At 44.5% G+C, this 22,593-nt stretch overlaps 1 protein-coding gene and 1 long non-coding RNA gene across 2 annotated transcripts; both read right to left on the reverse strand.

The window, feature by feature from the left end:
- Positions 1-2,584, reverse strand: LOC127321452 (uncharacterized). The gene is made up of 6 exons (XM_051350494.2): positions 2,492-2,584; positions 2,214-2,420; positions 1,541-1,798; positions 1,299-1,428; positions 805-938; positions 1-733 (listed from the first exon to the last, which is right to left on the reverse strand). The coding sequence occupies exons 1-6, from the start codon at positions 2,582-2,584 to the stop codon at positions 716-718; spliced, it is 840 nt and encodes a 279-aa protein (XP_051206454.2). The 3' UTR covers positions 1-715.
- A 793-nt stretch (positions 2,585-3,377) lies between these two features.
- Positions 3,378-4,185, reverse strand: LOC127321450 (uncharacterized). The gene is made up of 3 exons (XR_011745958.1): positions 4,078-4,185; positions 3,915-3,964; positions 3,378-3,487 (listed from the first exon to the last, which is right to left on the reverse strand). It is a non-coding gene; the product is annotated as an uncharacterized lncRNA (long non-coding RNA).
- Positions 4,186-22,593: the final 18,408 nt, after the last annotated feature.

A 22,593-nucleotide genomic window follows, 5' to 3' on the forward strand; every position in this document is an offset into this window, starting at 1 on the left:
GAGAGAGAGAGAGAGAGAGAGAGGGGCACAAAGGGGTTACTCCAGCTTATGTTCTGCAAACACTCCATGTGATTTCATGAGACCATTTCCTATTATATATGAAGAGACGGAAAATATTGCAAGATATACGTGTGAGAGCAGCAGAGGTTACAAGGTTCAAACAGGTTACCTACATATGATAGTTCTCCAATGTTCAATCAATTGGAAGTTTTAACAAAAACCTTAGCAACATTAGGATCACACATGCTGTTGATTCTTGTCAAAATTCTTCTGTTGAATCTCTCAAATATTTTGATATCTATGAAGTAGACAGGAGAACGTATACCACAGATGGGACCGATTTGACAACTTGCAAACATATCCTCAAGCAATTATATGATATCACCAACTCAGTTATGACGTATCATAGTCAAACCCATTATCCAATTCTTTAGAAATAGCAGAAATGCCTTGTCAAGGTAACCTAGTCAGTTTGAACCTGGTGGCAGTGCCATATAGTACCGTGCTCCATTTCATTCCACAATAACAGGAGCCTTGCTTCAATCTTACACTAATTAAAAACTTGGTTCCTCTCCATTTGTGAGTATAACACAACATTTATGCTGATAATGAGAAGCATCGGGCACATCTCAAAATTGACGTAGCATCGAACCACAGCCAAGGAAGAAGTAACAATAATCAACATAACTTGTAAATTTGCAGGTCAATGAATGTATCAACCAATACCAAATAGCTGATAGAAGTATTTGTTCAGTTCTTTTAACAATCCATTTAGGAGAAAATAACAATTTGCTGTGGACGTACCATGGAGGTGACAGTATACATAGTTGAAGAATCGGCACTTTTGCAAAAGAATCCAGTGTCAACAGGTGACGTGATGCCAGCCAGGACTTCAGAGAGTGTGTCCTGGCTTTCACTGCCACCAAGCCAGTTCAAAACTGCAAAATAATAGCAAAATAAAGCATCATGATTAATATTTTTGGTGCAAACTACTGCAAGCTATGTCGATTTGTAAATCCAGCAACAGCCTCTTGAACCAGCACAGCGGGAAATTTCCAGTAACCTTAATATGAAGACAAATATGTCTTTCCACAATTCAATTTTTTGAAAACTAATTCGAGGTTAAGAAGTCATGTCACACTCATTATTGTACACATGTAGTAATATTGGACTGGGGTTCCAAGATATGGTGTATTGCAGAAACTGGCAAGAGTTATACATTTGGAATGTCATTTTCTGTTTTGCCACAAAAATGGCTACATAAATTGCAACTTATTATTTGAGACAAGCCACTTTACCTATTGTAAAGAAATGTGGTGTGTTTGAAAGCAACAGATCAATATTCAGCATAATTCCACAATCCTTGCATTTGTTGTCCATACAGAACTGTTCATCCAATAGAACTGGAAGCTCTGCAAAGGACTTGATCTGCACAACGACAATGATAACCTCTAGTCAACATCTCCTACTTGCTAGAATACTGTTGGCTATCCACGTATACAACCTTGGCTAGACATAAAATGTAGTGCATACGGCATACCTTTGTTGTTTGAGGTGAACCAGCATCAAGTTTATGGAAAAGTGCGGTATATGGGTATTCGCCAGAACACTTCCCACACTCGCAGCTCATTTGCACATTGAATTTGATCCCAAAAAGATTATGTGTTGGGCATATGCAATCTCCGCACGTGATCTCCGTCTCCTTGTTTAAACTAAAACGTGAACAAGTTTCTGACATATGCAATCCAATGAGAATTGTGGCCGCAATCTCAGAAGCAAAATTTGACCCAACCTGCAACTGGAAATTGATTCACAAGGTTACCTTGTGAAGACACAAATGTGCATCATATAATCAAATAGAACTAAAGCAGAATACAGATGCTTTTAGTTCAATACTTTACAGATAACTCAACAAACAAAAACAAAGACTGCTAGAGCTTAGACAACAAAGAATATACCACAACGTACCAGCATTTTCCCATTCTAGTGTAAGAAGTACTACATCTGTCATCTATGTATTGTTAAAAATAGTCACAAAGCTCCAAAATCACCACATATTAAGAAATGTCACATACAAATAAAATAACCTGAAGGTAACATCAGAACCAAATCGGATCCCAGACTCTGCTTTCATGTGGTAAACTAACATTTAATTAAAAAAATCAACTGAATGATCATGCAAATATATACAAGATGGCGACTAAGGTGTATACCTTTTCAGAAAAAATGGTGCAATCTACTCCACAAAGAAGGGTCTTCATGTAAGTCAGTACAACATCCGTTAAGTGGTAGTCATTTTTCTCCCAAGAAGTGAAAATTTCATAAAATTGCTGAGCTATGCAGACATTGTCAGCAGACGGGATCCATACAAGTGGCTCAGTTAGAAAATCATCTCTGAAATGCTTCAGATTGCACAATGACTGCATGCAAACATAAGAAATTATAAACTGATAGATGAAAAATAGAATAAATAGATGCAAGTTTCTCTTACCCGTATGACTAGGCTCAAGATAGACAGGTCTTTATCCGCATTGATCTTGTTGAATACATTAAGATTTTTTTGACAGCTGGAGGTGCTTGCCATTTCCTTGACAGATTGGCTAGAACTTCCTATATCATGTACGAGCATGTAAGAACTATTTGCGAAATTACAGAACATATTTCATTTTTTAAAGGCATATAATTTGGGTAACAGGAACATATTTGATTATTTAAGCAAAGTATTTTCCAAGAGTTTAGACTGAATGGATATTTTCCTTTGGAACTAAGGGCACGTTTGGTTCTAAGCCAATGCTATTTGGACATAGTTTGGTTGGACGCCCCAAAATTGGCTAGCCCGGCGGACCCTGCACACGCGCAGTTCACTTTTTTGCCAATCCGTGGGCGGGGTGAGGGCTGACGAAACCTGCGCCAAAATTTTGGTAACGCCCAAGATTTGGTATGGCTTGTTGGGGCCTAAACCGAACAGACCCTAACTGCAAAGTGTCCCATAGGAAAACCTCCTAATGTTTCAATTCCTACATATATAAACATACCTCGAGATGTAAACCGCTCATGCTGCTCAGAATTCTATAGTAATTCTACTCTTACAGAGTACAGAAATATCACTTTTTTTTATTTAACTTGTACATGACAGGTCGTGGTTACATAAGCAATCAACGTGGCAAAACTATATTGTAAAACAAACGTCAAGGGGTGATTTGTACAGCTTTTTAAAGCTAACAGGATTATATAGTTTGTAATAGACTTCCCTGAGAGAGGGCCTAAATTGGACTAGTGTTTAAGGTTTGTAATGTAATTACAATCTCCTTTTGACATAGAAAAAAGAACAACAATGATCACTTGGGTGCTGGCAAGAGATGTTGTCTAGATGTAACCTTTTTTTTCAAGTTCCACCTCTGCACTTCCTGCAAGAACGTCAATTGGTGGATCCGTAGATCTTTGGTCTACCATGGTCTCAGAATTGCTATCTACAACATGAACCTCACTGCATCATTAGTGAAACCAGTGAGCTTCCTTGCGTAGTTCAGAAAAAGGAGGGAAATTTAACAGCCTAGTTGAGTTTTCTGTAGTCTATCTGTATATAGCAGATGCAAAAATTTGAGGAAGAACATAACTGAACTCTAAAATTAATTATTTTCTTTAGTTGAGACTCGCTAGTTCCCATTCATCAGTTGCCGTTTTCATAACTGAACTCAGGTCAACCATTAGATACTAAAGGGATTTATTGAAAGCACAGGTAAATATCGCAGTCAGTGATACTGTCTACTGGCTACAACATGCAATGTGCAGACAATCAAAATAAGACATCTATATGGTGATAGTCATTGCAGAGCCAAGTACAGAAGTAACCAGAACTTTATAGAAAGAGTAAACCTGACAGCCATAATATTAAGGGTTTGCCTATTTTGTACCTTTCTTCACATTTTTCACCATCCTTAAGTGTCTCGTCTGAGCACAAAGGCTGTAAACAATTTCACCATGTTAGCTTCAGCTTTAAGCAGATAAATTAACACATCTTAGGAACTGTACCACAGAAACAGTTTCAGTACAAGTCGTAAAGGTAAACAAAATAACCTGCAAGTTTTCTGTCTGTAGGTTTTCACCACTTGAGTTGTCAATATTGCTGGCGTGTGAGGGTTTTGAGCCATGTACCAGAGAAACATTCCTGTCAGGGGCAGCAGGCATAATGTCTATATCGGCATCCCCAATGAACCTACCAAGATCCTTTGCGCTAAGAGCAATCGAATTTTTCATTTGTATCTGCAAAGATGGTAATCAGTTAGCACACGATGCGAGAAATTGAGCAAAAAAAAAAGAATGTAGCTGGAGAAATCAAGCATTTCATATGTTAACGAACCCATTGGAATGATCTCGCAAGGGGAAGGATGACTTCACGATGATCCAGAGCAGAAGTTTTGAGGAACTTAAGCCACAAGTCATGTATTGTGAAACACAACTCCTCATACTGCAGTTTGAAACCACGTCAATCATTAGCTGATAAACATTACTATCAGCGGAACAACGAAACAAGGAAGAATGCTAAACTGAAACCATGTGATGTAAAAGTGCCAGACCTTGGTGCTAAGTTCATCTTTAGGCAACATCCTCAGCTTCTTCTTGATATCCGCAATGATCTCAGCTCCTTCTGTGCATTTCCTTTGTCGCATTTCAGCAAGGGGTTCTGCTTGGATTCCAACAGATGGTGAAAGGAGCAAGGATTCAAACATAGGTTGCACCATTGGTAAATGGAAGATGTCATGCTTGTCTGAATCTTGACGAAGAGTTATCGCATCAAACGGGTGATCATCATCCTTTGCTGCATTTTCATAGAGATCTGAACCTAAGACTGACTGCAGCTTATCCCAGAGCTCATCTCGGTGCTTCTTGCGCATGTGTACCCAGAGCGATTCAGTGTCCGAAAACTTTTTTCCATTACAACTGGTATTGGGGCAAACAAAGAAACTCCATGAACTCTGATTCTGGAGAAAGCGCACTACATCAGATATGGTCTTGGCCGCCGACTTGTCGATTCCATCATAGTGCTCCTTCAGCTTGTCAATCCTCAGTGATATGACCCTGTCAACCCTGTCGCCCTGTTGCGTGGTTTGGATAGAGCTCCAGCATACGGCAGCCACAACTATGATCCGCTTGAGCAAGATACGGAGCTGTCTCTTGACAGAAGATACTCTGGATTCGTAATCTGCGCCGGGAACAGATACAGCAGGAGGTATTTCGTCGAACCTGGGGTCAATCGGCTCCTCGATGCGAAGTGCTCGGCGGCACTCTCTCTCCGCTCCATCGAAATCATCCAGGGCGAACAAGACCTTGGCGTGGAACAAGGCAATCAGGAGCGAGCGGTCGAAGTTACCAGCCGCTTGAGAAATCAGGGCGAGAACGCCGCGCAGAAGCCCCTTCCTGAGAAATCCCTGGTCGAGGGCACGGACTTGCTCCAATTCCATGTGTACGCGGAACAATTGGGCGCGCATCGAGTAAGGATAGGCCTCCGCGAGAAGCTTCATACGCGCTCGCACTTGATCAGCAGTGGCGTCCTCGCGGAGCCACCTGGCGGCCTGTACGGGCACAACGTCGTTGTTGACCATGCGCGTCAAGTCCTCCATGATGTCGCCGGCCTTGCGCACAGCGTCAGCCTTCCTCGACTTGGCGGTGTTGCCTCCGGTAACGTCGTACCCGACGTGGTTCACCGCCGGGTCGGCGTGGTTGTCGGTCGTCGAGAGGACGCGGAATAGCTCCAATATCGCGTCCGTGAACCGCTGGTTGGCGGTGAGCGCCTGGGCGCGGTAGACGCCGGTCATGACGCAGTTGGGCGCGATGCGCGCAGCGGCGGAGAAGGCCTCGAGGGCGTCGCGGTGGTGAGACGCCTCCAACTTCGCAGCAGCCTCGTCGTCGCCGGGGGCCCTTTCGTTCCACGCCACGCTGGAGGCTTGCACGTGGAGGGTGCCGACGAGGTTGAGGGCGAGCGCGGAGTCCGGGTTGGCCCGGGCGAGCACGGTGGCGCAGGCCAGCGCCTCGTCGTTCTGGCCGGCGGTGTGGAGGTCTAGAGCCTCCCGGGCCATGGCTCGTAGGCCGCGAGCCATCGCAAGGGCGCGCGGAAACGCCGAACTGCCGCGGCGCGGAGGGGAGAGGCGCGCGAGGTGCTCGTGGAAATGCCGCAACGCAGGAGGCGGGCGGCGGGCGGCGGTGGGTGCGAGACGGCGGCGGCCTAGGGTTTGGGCGGAGGAGGAGGCGATCGAGGTGCGTGCTGTGGAAGCGGGATTGAGGATTCGGCGGTGCTTTGGTTTGGTTTGGTTTGGTGAGGCGTGCAGGGGAAGGAGGAGGAGGAAGACTACTTATAGTCAGAGACGACCCAAGAAGACCAGGGCGAGCGACAAGAAGGGTCTGAAGATTGCCAAGCTAATTGATAAACAATGTTCTGTGGACGTTGACGAGTTTGGGGAAGCCTCTGGCACTTTCTTGAGGGCCCGTGTTGCTATCCCGGTCGACCAACCTCTGCGCCGCTGGGTAATTGTCAGGAGGGATGGTCATGATGAAAGATTTAATCTCCAATATGAGAAGCTGCCGTTCTACTGCTTCAGTTGTACTGCTTCAGTTGTGGTCTCATTGGCCACGGTGAACTTGAGTGCAAGAACCCTGCAGACAGGGATGCTATGGGTAAACTGCCTTTTGACAGGAACTTAAGGGTGCCGGATGAACACAGAAGAAGGGTACAATCCTTTGGTCAAGCTGCTGCTTCTTCTGACTGGAGTGGCTCTTCGACGAGGAGTGACTCCCGAGCCCACTCTATGGGACTATCTGCTGAAAGCAAAGTTGAACAAGAAGTTACTAGCCCGATGAAGGATAAGGGAAGTGGGCAAGAGGCCCATATCTGTCTGTCTGTTGCCCGATCCCTCTTCCCCGGCAAAGACAAGACTCTCACTGGCTCTGGCCGAAAGAGGAAGACAACAAAGACAGCAACAACAGCCAAGTCTCTGTCTGGTACTGTTAGCGCGAAAGTGCAGGCTCTGGAGAAGGCCAACACTCCCCAGGTCCTGTCCATTACGGGGCCTTTGGTTGATCATGGTGGGGCTGATGGATCGCTTGCTGGCCTTGGTGGTGTTTCAAGCTCAGAAGGTATCAAAAAACAAAGGATGGAGGCCTTCTCCTTCACCTCTTCTTCGGTGGTGGCTGCCAATGTGGTGCAGCCCCACCCAGGTCAATGATGATCTTAGGCCTGAACTGCCGGGGCTGCGGGCAGCCCGAGGCAGTTCATGAGCTCCGCGTGCTCGCGGAGCGACACCGTCCGGAAGTGCTTTTTCTGTCTGAAACAAAGATGACAGCAGAACGAGCTGAGTGTCTGAAATGGAGATTGGGTTTTGAGAATGCGTTTGGTGTTGACAGTGAAGGCCAGAGTGGTGGCCTTGTACTGTTGTGGAGATCGGGCAACGTGGTGAGACTGAAGTCCAAAAATAAATCTCACATCGATGTCCTTGTTAGTAATGATAACCTTGGAGGAGGCGAGTGGCGCTTCACAGGGTTCTATGGCGAACCTCGCCGTGAAAACAGAAAAGATTCTTGGTATTTGATGCATTTCCTTCGGAGTGTCTCAGATATGCCATGGCTCTGCATGGGAGACTTCAACGAGGTCCTGGCCCAAGATGAGCATTTTGGGCGACATGAGCGTGAGGACTGGCAAATGGCAGGTTTTAGGGAAGCGGTGGAGTACTGCGACTTCACTGATCTGGGGTACTCCGGGCTGCCCTACACCTGGGACAACAAACAGGTTGGACGGGACAATGTGAAAGCAAGGCTTGATCGTGTCTTTGGTGATGACCGCTTCCTCCGACGTTTTGGGGCCACGCATGTTAAGCACCTACAAACTTCTGAATCTGATCACTGTGCCCTGTTGGTCGAGATTGCTGGCCGGCCCAGACAACGTCCAAACAAAGTTTTGAAGCCTTTTCGGTATGAGAATATGTGGCATAGGGACCCCTCTTATGTGGAGCAGGTCAACAGCGCTTGGGCTAAGTGCGGCCCGGGGTTGAGAGGGGTGCAAACCAGCCTCAGGAATATGCAAAGCTCCCTGCAGTTATGGGATAAAGAGGTGTTTGGCTCTGTTAGAAACAACCTGAAGAAACTTCAGTTCCAACTTGAGGCCGTCCGCAGACGCAATTGGCGCTCGGGCCCTTCGAGGGAAGAACAGGCCCTCCTTGGGCGCATTTCTGAGCTTCTGGCTAGGGAAGAGGTTATGCTTCGCCAACGTTCTCGGATCCAATGGTTGGCTGCTGGTGATAGGAATACCGGCTATTTTCACGCTAAGTGTAGAGCGAGGGTGAGGCAGAATTGGATCCATTCTCTGACCTTGGAGGATGGCTCGACCTGCAGTGATCAAAATGTGCTGAAATCCCAGGCGAAAAGCTTCTACAAGAATCTTTTCAAAGCTCAGGATGATTGTAACCTGAATGCCATCCTTCAATTCGTTCCTGGAAAAGTGAGCAATGAGATGAATAACTTCCTGTGCAGACCGTTTGACCCTGGTGAGGTTGAAACGTCTCTGTTTATGATGAAACCTAACAAATCCCCGGGGCCGGATGGATTCACCGCCGGCTTTTTCCAGAGGCACTGGGCCGTCATCAAGGATACTGTGTGTGAAGCTGTGCTGGACTTCCTGAATGGTGGTGAGATGCCTGGAGACCTTAATAGCACCATCCTTGTGCTTATTCCTAAGATCAAGCATCCCCAAGATCTCACTCAGTTTCGCCCCATTGCCCTGTGCAATGTGTTGTACAAAATTTGCTCCAAAGCTATTGCGAATCGGCTTCGTTCTGTGTTGGATGAGATCATTGCTGAGGAGCAGAGCGCTTTTGTGCCAGGGAGGCTTATCTCTGACAACATCTTAACTGCCTATGAGTGCATTCATTACCTGAAGAGGAAGAAGGGGAAATCCCCTGACTGTGCTATCAAACTTGATATGGCTAAGGCCTATGACCGCATCGAATGGACCTACCTGGAGGAGATCATGGTCAAACTGGGCTTTGCCCGACCGTTTATTTCACTAATCATGAAATGTGTGATCTCTGTGTCTTTCAGGGTCAAACTAAATGGGAGGCTCTCTGACTCTTTCTTACCCTCGAGGGGACTTCGCCAAGGGGATCCCATTTCCCCATATTTATTCCTTCTGTGCGCTGAGGGTTTTTCCTGCCTTCTGAAGTACTCTGGGCCTATGTTTCTGGCTCGTGGGATTAGGGTGGCTGTGCACTCACCTTGGATTTCTCACCTTCTATTCGCCGACGATTGCATCATTTTCACACAAGCTACTGAGAGGGGGGCCATCAGAATCCATGAGATTCTGGATACTTATCTTGCTGGCTCCGGTCAACTGGTCAACAAATCTAAGTCTGCTGTCTTCTTTAGCAAGAACTGCGACATGGCATCACGCAATGTGGTGTTGCAAAGCCTGGGAATTGATAAGGAGGCGCTAGAGGAAAAATACCTGGGCTTGCCAACGGCCTTGGGTAGGAATATTACTGGGCCTTTTGAGAAGATTTGGACCCGTGTGAGAGATTTTATGGGTGGCTGGTGTGAGAAGAACCTTGGGGCCCCTGGCAGAGAAGTTCTCATTAAATCCATTGTCCAAGCCATCCCTTCCTATGCGATGAGCTGCTTCGCCCTCTCTAAGACCACTTGCAAGAAAATTGCGGCGGCTGAAGCCTCTTTCTGGTGGGGAGGAAATAGCCAGGCTAGGAGAATGCACTGGAGAAATTGGCCCGCTTTGACTCAACCTAAATGCCATGGCGGCATGGGCTTCCGTGACCTCCAACTCTTCAACACTGCGATGCTTGGCAAGCAGGGCTGGAGGCTGATCTCTAACCCGGACTCTTTATGTGCTAGGGTTCTGAAAGGAAAATACTACCATGGGGAAGATTTTATGCGTGCTCGAAAGAAAAAGAACTGTTCTCACACTTGGAGGGCAATTCTTAGGGGTAGGTCTGCTCTTGAGCTGGGCCTCATCAAAAGGATTGGCAATGGCTCTTCCACCAATATCTGGTTGGATAGATGGATCCCTGGAGTCCCCAGTCTTAAGCCGATGTGTATGAAGCCAGGTGCCACTGCCTCCTCTGTGGCGGAGCTCATTGAGGTGGAGTCGGGCGCTTGGGATGATGATGCCCTGCATGCAAACCTTCTCCTTCCTGATGCCCTGGCTGTGAAGCGTATTCCAAGGGGTTTTTTGGATGAGGACACTTGGGCCTGGAGTGAGGAGAAAAATGGTCTATACTCGGTCCGCTCTGCCTATAGGATTCTTGCCTCCTCTGATAGAACTCTCTCACAGTATGAAAGTGATTTCTCCTGTCCCTCTTTTGGCGAGGCGAATCCGATTTGGAAGATCCTCTGGAAACTTACTATCCCACCTAAAATCAAGTGCTTCTGGTGGAGGGTGCTAAATGGCTTTATTCCGGTCCGTGAGGTCTTATATAATCGACATATGGAGGTTCATAGCACCTGTCTTGAGTGTGGTGCAAAAGATGAGACCATTTTTCATGCCCTTACTGAGTGTACTTTGGCGAGACAATTCTGGGAGGTTTTCAAGGACCTTTGCCACATTAAGCTGCCTAATCTGCATCCTTTGACATGGGCCAGTGACATCCTGATCAAAGAAATCTGCCCAGCTAATGAGGTGACTGCCATCCTCTGCGGCATGTGGTCGATCTGGACTGCTAGGAACAATCGACGCCACGGCAAGACCCCTCTCAATATTGGGAAGGCCTGCAAGTGGGCTCTCGACACCGCCTCAGACTTGTTGCTGCTTACAAAACCTCCTCTGGGCGCCAAGACAAGGCAGAGGCCTGCGAGATGGATTCCGCCTCCTGCTAGTTTTCTGAAGATTAACACTGATGCAGCCTTTGATGCTATCAATCTTGTTGGTGCTTCTGGGTGTGTAGTTCGTAATGCTGATGGCGTTTTCCTCCGGGCTGCTTCTTCCTGGTTGGAGTCTGTTCCCGATGCTCTCACTGCTGAAGCTATAGCTTGCTGTGAAGGAGTGAAACTTTGCCTGGGAGGGACTGACATGAAGATTATCCTGGAATCTGATTGCATGACTTTGGTGGAGCTTTGGAAGACCAGGAAAAAGAATCGTGCTGCGATCTGGCCGATCCTAAATCATATTGAGGCTTTAAGCAAGGAATTTATCTCCTTTGATTTTCGTTTTGTAAGCCGTAAGGCAAATATGGCAGCTCATTTAACTGCAAAAAACATGTCTAGTGCAATGCCGGAGTGTATCTGGGTCTCCCAGGTGCCGGCCTTCCTGGCTAACTGCATCCAGCATGATTGTGCAAATGCTGATGAATGAATGAAATCCTGATTCGCAAAAAAAAAAGGAACGAAACCACTGTTGCCGGATTCTTCTAGGATCTGTTCGGTTTTTGGATGAAGTGGAATGGAATGGAATGGTTCCATTCCATAAACACCCAATTAATTAGATCCTAATTTAATTTAATTAGTCTAAACATCCAATCTTAGACCACAGGAGAGGAGCAAGGTCGCACCACGCCCGCGCCCGGCGACCTGCGCGCCCGGCCACCTTCGGCCCGCCCGCGCCCGGCAAACCCCGCGCCCGCCCGCGCGCCGGCGACCTCCGCGCCCCCGCCCGCGTCAGCGACCGTCGGAGCAGAGGGAGGAGCTCGAGGGAGGGGAGGCCGGGCGGCGCGACGAACTCCCGTCGATGGAGGAGGCGGGCCGGGGAAGGAGGCGAGGAGGCGAGGGTGGCGGAGGGCGGCGGGCATGGCGGAGGGCGGGGAAGGAGGCGAGGGTGGCGGAGGGCGGCGGGCATGGCGGAGGCCGGGGAAGGAGGCGAGGGTGGCGAGGAGGGCGGCGGGCATGGCGGAGAGCTCCAGAGAGGGGAGAGAGAGGAGGTCGCGGGGAAGAAGGATTTGCACGATAACAGAGCCCGTTCCACTTCGTTCGACCGAATCGGCCGGACGGGCTCGTTCCGGATCTACAGAGAATATTCGCTTTTGAGGAACACGTTGGTTCCGTTCCATCCCAGAACCGAACGCAGGAATCGCCCCGAGGAACGACTTGATTCCATTCCGTTCCATCCGGTTCTGAAACCGAACAGACCCCTAATTTCCCCCCAAATTGGAGAATCTCGACTAGTGTCCGGCTGTACGCCGAGACGCCGCTCAAAATATGCGTCTCGGATGCGTTCTCTGTAAGGATGGCAATGGAGCGGGTTTGGACGGATATAGCAAAACCAGATCCATGCCCAAATCCATCAGCCTCGCTCTGCCCCGTCCACGAAAGTATCCATGGGCATGTATGTCGCTCCAAATCCAAATCTGCTGGATACCCGGATATCCATGGGTATCCATGCCCATAAAATTTCAGTAGCATTTCAACAATAATTATGTCGACAATTCATAGGAGTATCAAAGCAACAATATATCAACAATTATGTCCAGAAGTCCTTTGTTATGGCAACACAATTTTGAAAATTTGCAAAGAACTTCACCATGCTATCCCTTTGAACTTGATGCATATTCATAATATCTTCCCTAATAGTATTTCTCGACACCACCTTTAACAATGATTGCAAACAACCGCAGAACTTGGGGAAGCGAGAGTGATCAACAATTGAAAAAGGGTACTCATGCACACATATCATCAATGCAAGCTCTTTTATAACCACTTCTTGGTTGAGATTAGTATTCTCTAAACTTACACTTCCATCAATATCTTTCGACAACTTCAATTTTTGGTTTTTAGGGCCCATGGTGCATGCCTAGCAGGGCAAGTGTTGCGGTGGTTCCGTAAGTGTGTTGTACCGGAGTTTGATTCTCCGGCAAAATCGTGGTGACACCAATTACATATAGGTCTATTCTTCCCATAAAGTAATTGTTTTGTAAAATCAACCCACACATCAGATGTAAGCTTTCTCTTATTAGACCCCTTACCAACAATAGCTTGATCTACCGCCACCTCAACATCAACATTATCTTGTGACGACTCTGGATTTGCAAGAGGAAAACCAGGAGCTTGTGTAGCGTCGCTGCCCGGAGTTGCTAGCGAGTCATCCGCTGCAAGTGTCCCTATTAGGAAATAACATCAGTAGATCATGAGGCAATGAAATTAGAAAGAAAAAGAATTAACAACATCATGAGGCCGGGAACGAGCATCAATTTCTCCCAACATAAATTTGAACAAGGCTAGTAGGGTACCTTGACGGGTTGTTGCCGTTGCAGACAGTGTGTTGGCTGCTACCGGTCCTCTCGCTCGCCCACGTCTGTTTCTCCCAACCGACGGCATCTTTGGATTAGGGAGGTTGAGCGATTTAAGGTTAGGGAGACCGAGGAGGCGGAGCAATTACCGATTATCCTGGCTCGTGCAGTACCAGTACATGCGGCTGCTGGTTTTTTCTTTTTTTGAGGGGATGCGGCCGTTGGTATAACTAGAGTATAAAATCAGTAATGCTTAAATTAAGGATTTTTGGTGATTTGGGCATTATAAATGAGGGGTAGCCAGACTATTGAAAATCATCTGTGTCACTGTCATGTGGGTCCCACATATTACCCGGATATCCATCGAATATCCACGGGGCAAATCCTTTGCCCATGCCCACTCCATGAATTATTGGATATCCACCCCATAAAATCCGTGGACACAATCGACCTTCCATACCCGTGTCGACGGGCTGGATATCCGTGGATACCCGGTTCCGTAGACAAACGTAGATAAATAAAAAGGTAGTATACTAAAATTGCTAGAAAAGTAGTATACTTCAAAGGTATATTCACATAAATTTTTCCACAAGCTGACGGAGGCGGAGAAATGGGATCTGGAGCAGGATCTCCTAAACTCCATGATGAGCAATGCTTGGGGGAAGGCGGATGTTGAATCTTCCGAGATTCAACTCCATAAGAAAGAAATCAGTGACTTCTTCGACCAGCTCTTCGTCAAGCGCAAGGTAATCCGATATTCCTAGTAGCCCCCAAGTATCTAGGCGGAAACTAGAGATAGTTAGCGTTTTGATACTTAGAGTAATATGAACTGGAAACTTTTAAAATGCCGTGGTAGCCCCCAAGCGTCATGGCGGAAACTTTCCGGCAATGATGCTTCGAAATAACGTACACACAGAATGTGAATGCCTCCGGAAAATAATCCGAACTATGAGCTGAACAAGAACATTTCCCTGCAGCGCCGCGTCACATTGAGCCAGGCGGAGGATATCCAGGCTGGCAAAGAAAAAATTGCAGAGCTAGAAAAACAACTGGCAGAAGCCCAAGGTAAGCCTCCGACCTAGTCTATCGTTAGTCCAAATTCCGACTTTGAATTTATCTTTGATTTATCTTTTAATAGGTGCATCTTCCTCCCTCACCACCACATCCTCCGAGCTCGAGAGCCTGCGCTCCGCCTATCGGGATTTGGAAACCAAATTTGCGGAGGCGGACAAGAAGCGGGAGCAGGCGGAGAAGCAGCTGGTGGAGAAGAAATCTGAACTTCTTCAGAAAGAGGCGGACTTTGTACTGAAGCGCAAAGCTGACAGTGACACACTGCAAAAGCTTCAGAATGAAGTCCATGGGCTCCGGAACTACATGACTACCGCGGAGAAAAGCTGGGACCTTCTCAACGCCGATGTTATGGGTAAGAATCCGGAAACCAAAGAATCAAACGAATCCGCCAAACTCAAATGATATTTGACTCTGATATTTTTTTGCAGAGCCTCTTGGGTATGATGAAGAACTGATGGGATTCGTAGCATAGAAAACAAAAAATTCCTACCGCAAGAACGAATAACGAGCCAATATCTAATCTAGTAGATGGTAGCAACGAGGTGAAGATCAACATACCCTCGAAGATCGCTAAGCGTTAACGAGATAAATATTGTGGTGGATGTAGTCGATCACTTGCCGCTTTCAAAAGCGCGTAGAAGATCTTGATGGTGCCACAATTGGGCAGCACCTCGTTACTCGGTCACACGTACGGTGTTGATGACGACATCCTTCTCCCTGTTCCAGCGGGTAGCGGATGTAGTAGATCCTCCTCGGAATCCCGCCAGCACGACGGCGTGGTGACGGTGGTGGTGGAGATCTCCGGCAGGGCTTCGCCGCAAGCGCCGCGGGAGAAGAAGGAGGAGGAAGGAGTAGCTAGGGTTTGGGCGCAGGGTGGTGCTGCGACTTGGGGAGCTAGGGCTGCGACTTGAGGTGCCCTTGGGGTGCCCCTTGGTCCCTTTAAATAGGTGGCCAAGCCCCTTGGGTCGTCCATAAACCTGCCCCCAAGTTTGACTGAGTTCCGACAGGTTTCCGGTTCCAAAAACCTACTCCTACTCGGACTCTTTTGCCAATTCCGAAATTGCATTAAGGAAAGACTCCTTTTCCCTTAAGGCAACGTGGTTGCACGTATTATGGAACCCTCCGGACTTCCTTAGACAGCCCGGGTCGTTCCGGGCACTTCCGGAACCTTTCATAATATTCCGGACTATTCCGGTCCTTCCAAAACCTTCTAGAAGCTCCGGGCAAAACACCGGACTTTTTCCGAACCCCGGAAAATGACTTCCCATATATGAATCTTATTCTCTGGACCATTCTGAACCTCCTCGTGATGTCTCGGATCTCATCCGAGACTCTGAACAACATTCGAGCTCCATTCCATATTCCATATCTACTTAAAACGACATCAAACCTTAAGTGTGTCACCCTACGGTTCGAGAACGGACATGATCGAGACTCATCTCCGATCAATAACTAATAGCGGGACCTGGAGATCCATAATAGCTCCCACATATTCAACGATGACTTCGTGATCGAAAGAACCATTTACATACGATACCGATTCCCTTTGTCATGCGATACTTTACTTGTCCGAGGTTCGATCATCGGTATCTCCATACCTAGTTCAACCTCGTTTCCGACAAGTACTCTTTACTCATTCCGTTGTATGTCTTCTCTTGTGACCTAGTCACATTCTTGTAAGCTAACTAGACGACATTCCACCGAGAGGGCCCAGAGTATATCTATCCGTCATCGGGATGGACAAATCCCACTCTTGATCCATATGCCTCAACTCATACTTTCCGAATACTTAATCCCATCTTTATAACCACCCATTTACGCAATGGAGTTTGATGTAATCAAAGTATCCTTCCAGTGTAAGTGATTTACATGATCTCATGGTCGAAGGACTAGGTAACTATGTATCAAAAGCTTATAGCAAGTTGAACTTAATGACTTGATCTCATGCTACGCTTATTTGGGTGTATGTCCATTATATCATTCACCCAATGACATAACCTTGTTATTAACAACATCCAATGTTCATGATCACGAAACCATGATCATCTATTAATCAACAAGCTAGTTATACAAGAGGCTTACTAGGGACTCCTTGTTGTTTACATAGCACACATGTATCAATGTTTCGGTTAATACAATTATAGCATGGGATGTAAACATTTATCATGAACACTAAGATATAACAATAACTAATTTATTATTGCCTCTTGGGCATATCTCCAACAGTCTCCCACTTGCACTAGAGTCAATAATCTAGTTTACATTTGTAAAGATATAACACCTTGGCCTTCCGGTGCTTATCATGTTTTTCTCACAGGAGAGGTTTCATTCAACGGATCTGACACGCTCAGAAACGTATGTATTTTGCAATTCATTTGCGTCTCAATGCATCACTCATTTTCCAAATGAGTCGGCATTAATCATATATGTTCAGTCTTGTGGTGGAACCTTAATTCCGCGGTCTGAAATATGTCACTAATATTGTCACACAATATAGCTTCAAAGTTTTGACACTATCAGAACTACACCCAGTTCTCAAAGAACTCCTCGACTTAAACATCTTCAATCATTGTTAAAACAATGACATACTCTGCCTTCGTTTGTAGAATCCGTCACAATATTTAGAACTCATCTAAATCTAGCAGACTTCTTCTAGCTCATTGTGCTACCTTTTAAACAACACTTAGCCTAATTGAGATTGAAATTCTATTTTTATATGTGACCAAACTAATATCGGTGCAACACCTTACAACGATTTGTTTGTCATTACCCCATACAAAACTATATACATATATCCTTGGTTCTTCTAAAGCACTCAGGGATATCTTTACTGTTGTCCAATGATCGTTACATGAATCGTTCTGGTATATGCTCGTAACACTTTAGAGCACAGGTGATACGTCTCCAATGTATCTATAATTTCTTATGTTCCATGCTAGTTTATGACAATGCCTACATGTTTTGTTCACACTTTATGATGTTTTGATGCATTTTCCGGCACTAACCTATTAACAAGATGCCGAAGCGCCAGTTCCTGTTTTCTGCTGTTTTTGGTTTCAGAAATCCTACACAGCAAATATTCTCGAAATTGGACGAAACAAAAGCTCACGGTCTTATTTTTCCACGGAGCTTCCAGAAGACCGAAGGGGATACGAAGTGGGGCCACAGGGTGCCCTAACCATAGGGCGGCTCGACCAGCATGGGGCCCGCGCCACCCTATGGTGTGGGGCCCTCGAGCCTCCTCCGACTCTTCCCTTCCGCCTACTTAAACTCTCCGTCACGAAAACCCTAGTACCGAGAGCCACGATACGAAAAAAGTTACTGAGACGCCGCCGCCGCCAATCCCATCTCAGGGGATTCAGGAGATCGCCTCCGGCACCCTGCCGGAGAGGGGAATCATCACCGGAGGGCTCTACATCACCATGCCCGCCTCCGGACTGATGCGTGAGTAGTTCATCCTTGGACTATGGGTTCATAGCAGTAGCTAGATGGTTGTCTTCTCCTCTTGTGCTATCGTGTTTAGATCTTGTGAGCTGCCTAACATGATCAAGATCATCTATTTGTAATGCTACATGTTGTGTTTGGTGGGATCCGATGAATATGGAATACTATGTCAAGTTGATTATTGATCTATCATATATGTGTTGTTTATGTTCTTGCATGCTCTCCGTTGCTAGTAGAGGCTTTGGCCAAGTTGATACTTGTAACTCCAAGAGGGAGTATTTATGCTTGATAGTGGGTTCATGCCTCCATTGAATCTGGGACAGTGACAGAAAGTTCTAAGGTTGTGGATGTGCTGTTGCCACTAGGGATAAAACATCGATCCTTTGTCTAAGGATATTTGTGTTGATTACATTATACACCATACTTAATGCAATTGTCTGTTGTTTGCAACTTAATACTGGAAGGGGTGCGGATGCTAACCCGAAGGTGGACTTTTTAGGCATAGATGCATGCTGGATGGCGGTCTATGTTCTTTGTCGTGATGCCCTGATTAAATCTCATAGTGATCATCATGATATGTATATGAATCTTTATTTGTCAATTTCCCACTTGTAATTTGTTCACCCAGCATGTTATTTATCTTATTGGAGAGACACCACTAGTGAACTGTGGACCCGGTCCATTCTTTTACATCTGAAATACAATCTACTGCAATCTCTGTTCTCTGTTGTTCTTCGCAAACAAACATCATTCTCCATACCATACGTTAAATCCTTTGTTTTCAGCAAGCCGGTGAGATTGACAACCTCACTGTTACGTTGGGGCAAAGTATTTTGATTGTGTTGTGCAGGTTCCACGTTGGCGCCGGAATCACTGGTGTTGCGCCGCACTACACTCCTCCACCAACAACCTTCACGTGGCCTTCATCTCCTACTGGTTCAATAAACCTTGGTTTCATACTGAGGGAAACTTGCTTCTATACGCATCACACCTTCCACTTGGGGTTCCCAACGGACGTGTGCTTCACGCGTTATCAAGCTAAATTTCTGGCGCCGTTGCCGGGGAGATCAAGACACGCTGCAAGGGGAGTCTCTCACATCCAATCTCTTTACTTTGTTTATTGTCTTGCTTTACTTTATTCTACTTTCTGTTTTGTTTGCTTTCTTTATATCAAAAACACAAAAAAATTAGTTGCTTACTTTATTTCATTAGTCTTGTTTACTTTCTCTATATCAAAACACAAAAAAATAGTTACTTGTCTTTACTTTATTCTGTTTGCTTAGTTTACTTTTACTACTGCTAAAATGAATACTCCTGAAAATACTAAGTTGTGTGATTTCACTAGCACAAATAATAATGATTTTATAAGTACTCCTATTGCTCCACCTGCTACTACAGCAGAGTTTTATGAAATTAAACCTGCTTTACTAAATCTTGTTATGAGAGAGCAATTTTCTGGTGTTAGTACTGATGATGCTGCTGCCCATCTTAATAATTTTGTTGAACTTTATGAAATGCAAAAGTATAAGGATATAGATGGTGATATTATAGAACTGAAATTGTTTCCTTTCTCATTAAGAGGAAGAGCTAAAGATTGGTTGCTTTCTTTGCCTAAAAATAGTATTGATTCATGGACTAAATGTAAAGATGCTTTTATTGGTAAATATTATCCTCCTGCTAATATTATATCTTTGAGAAGTAGCATTATGAATTTTAAGCAATTTGATAATGAACATGTTGCTCAAGCATGGGAGAGAATGAAATCTTTCGTAAAGAATTGCCCTACCCATGGACTAACTACTTGGATGATCATCCAAACCTTTTATGCAGGATTGAATTTTTCTTCGAGGAACCTATTGGATTCAGCTGCTGGAGGTACTTTTATGTCCATCACTTTGGGTGCTGCAACAAAGCTTCTTGATGATATGATGATCAATTACTCTGAATGGCATACTGAAAGAACTCCTCAAGGTAATAAGGTAAATTCTGTTGAAGAAACCTCTTCTTTGGGTGATAAGATTGATGTTATTATGTCTATGCTTGCAAATGGTAGATCTCATGCTGATCCTAATAATGTTCCTTTAGCTTCATTGGTTGCTCAAGAAGAGCATGTTGATGTGAATTTCATTAATAATAATAATTTCAACAACAATGCTTATAGGAATAATTATGGTAACAACAGCTATAGGCCGGCCATATCCTTCTAATAATGGTAGTGGTAGATCTGTTTTGCCTAGTGAGGAAAAGATACTGGAAATTGAAAGAAATACTAAGAGCTTTATGCAATCACAATATGAGCAAAATCAATTGTTTACTAAAACTATGAATGAACAATCTGCCGTGTTGAAAAATATAGGAAATCAACTTGAAAATTTGAATATGAAAATATTTGGTTTGCAAACTAAACATTCAAATGCTGAAAATCGAATCTCATATATGTATGAATCACAATCTTCTTTAATTAATAAAATGGCTGCTAAACCTGAGGATAATGATAAAAAAATTCTTGCTACAGCAAATGCTATCCAAGTTCGAATTAATGATAATATTAGAATGTTGGCTGAATTGCATGCTAGGTGGGAAAGAGAAGAAAAAGAAAAACTTGCTAAAGAGAATAATGTAGCTAAAGTTTGGACTATTACCACCACTAGTAATGTTGATTTTTCACATGTTGCTAAACCTCCTACTATCAATGGTAAAATAATTGGCATTGGCAATGTTTCTACTCCTAGTGCAAAGCGCGCAAAATTGCCTGAAACTACTGAAACTGTTTGTGATGAAAGTGCTGAATTTTTCAGAATGCTATAGATCATAATGGTTTAGATTTTAATAGTTGTCATATTACTGAAGTTATTAAGTTCTTACAAAAACTTGCTAGAAGTCCTAATGCTAGTGCTATAAATTTAGCCTTTACAAAACATATTACGAATGCTCTCATTAAAGCTAGAGAAGAGAAATTAAAACTTGAAGCTTCTATTCCTAGGAAGTTGGAAGATGGTTGGGAGGCCATCATTAAGATGAAAGTAAATGACTTTGATTGTAATGCTTCATGTGATCTTGGTGCAAGTATTTCTGTTATGCCTAAGAAAATTTATGATATGCTTGACTTGCCACCATTGAAAAATTGTTATTTGGATGTTAATCTTGCTGATAATTCTATAAAGAAACCTTTGGGGAGGATTGATAATGTTCGCATTACGGTTAACAATAACCTTGTCCCCGTTGATTTTGTTGTCTTGGATATTGAATGCAATGCATCTTGTCCTATTGTCTTGGGAAGACCCTTTCTTCGAACTGTTGGTGCTATTATTGATATGAAAGAAGGAATATTAAGTATCAATTTCCTCTCAAGAAAGGTATGGAACACTTCCCTAGAAAGAGAATGAAGTTGCATTTTGATTCTATTATTAGAACAAATTATGATGTTGATGCTTCTTCTCTTGATAATACTTGATTTGCACTTTCTGCGCCTAGCTGAAAGGCGTTAAAGAAAAGCACTTCTTGGGAGATAACCCATGTTTTTATTTTTTACTACTGTTTTGTTGAGTCTTGGAAGTTGTTACTACTGTAGCAACCTCTCCTTATCATGTTATTGTGCCAAGTAAAGTCTCTGATAGAAGGTTGATGCTAGATTTGGATTTCTGCACAGAAACATATTTGCTGTCTGTCACGAATTCGCGTCCTTCTCTCTGTAGAAGAATCAAAAAAATCAGAGAAAAATCATGCGTAATCCTCAGATATGTACGCAACTTTCATTAGTTTTGAGTTTTTCCATCTGAGCAAGTTAAGTGCCTCTGAAAAATTCGTCTTTACGGACTGTTCTGTTTTGACAGATTCTGCCTTTTTATTTCGCATTGCCTCTTTTGCTATGTTGAATGGATTTCTTTGTTCCATTAACTTTCAGTAGCTTCACGCAATGTCTAGAAGTGTTAAGAATGATTATGTCACCTCTGAATATGTGAATTTTTGATTATGCACTAACCCTCTAATGAGTTTGCTTTAAGTTTGGTGTGGAGGAAGTTTTCAAAGGGTCAAGAGAAGAGGATGATATAATATGATCAAGAAGAGTGAAAAGTCTAAGCTTGGGGATGCCCCCGTGGTTCATCCCTTCATATTTCAAGAAGACTCAAGCATCTAAGCTTGGGGATGCCCAAGGCATCCCCTTCTTCATCGACAACTTATCAGGTCACTTCTAGTGAAACTATATTTTTATTCCATCACATCTTATGTTCTTTACTTGGAGCGTCTGTTTGCTTTTATTTTTGTTTTGGTTTGAATAAAGTTGGATCCCAGCATTCCTTGTATTGGAGATAGACACGCTCCGCTTTTCATTTGAACACTTGTGTTCTTAGTTTTGCTTTAATGTTCATGGCGAAGACTGAAAACTGCTTCGTTAATTGCTATTTGGTTGGAATCAGAAAATGCTTCATATGGTCTTGAATAATTTGATACTTGGCAATTGTTTTGAGCTCTCATAGATCATGTTTAAGCTCTTGCATCATGTAGTTTAAATCTATTAGTGGAGAACTACCATAGAGCTTGTTGAAATTTGGTTTGCATGATTGATCTCTCTAAGGTCTAGATATTTTCTGGTAAAAGTGTTTGAACAACAAGGAAGACAGTGTAGAGTCTTATAATGCTTGCAATATGTTTTTGTGTAAGTTTTGCTGTACCTGTTCATACTTGTGTTTGCTTCAAACAACCTTGCTAGCCAAAGCCTTGTACTGAGCGGAAATGCTTCTCGTGCATCCAAACACCTTGAGCCAAAACCCATGCCATTTGTGTCCTCCATAACTACCTATATGTGGTATTTTTCTGCCATTCCAAAGTAAATTACTTGAGTCCTACCTTTAAAATTTCATTCCTT

The sequence above is a fragment of the Lolium perenne genome, chromosome 5 (assembly GCF_019359855.2).
Source record: "Lolium perenne isolate Kyuss_39 chromosome 5, Kyuss_2.0, whole genome shotgun sequence".
Taxonomy (NCBI): domain Eukaryota; kingdom Viridiplantae; phylum Streptophyta; class Magnoliopsida; order Poales; family Poaceae; genus Lolium; species Lolium perenne.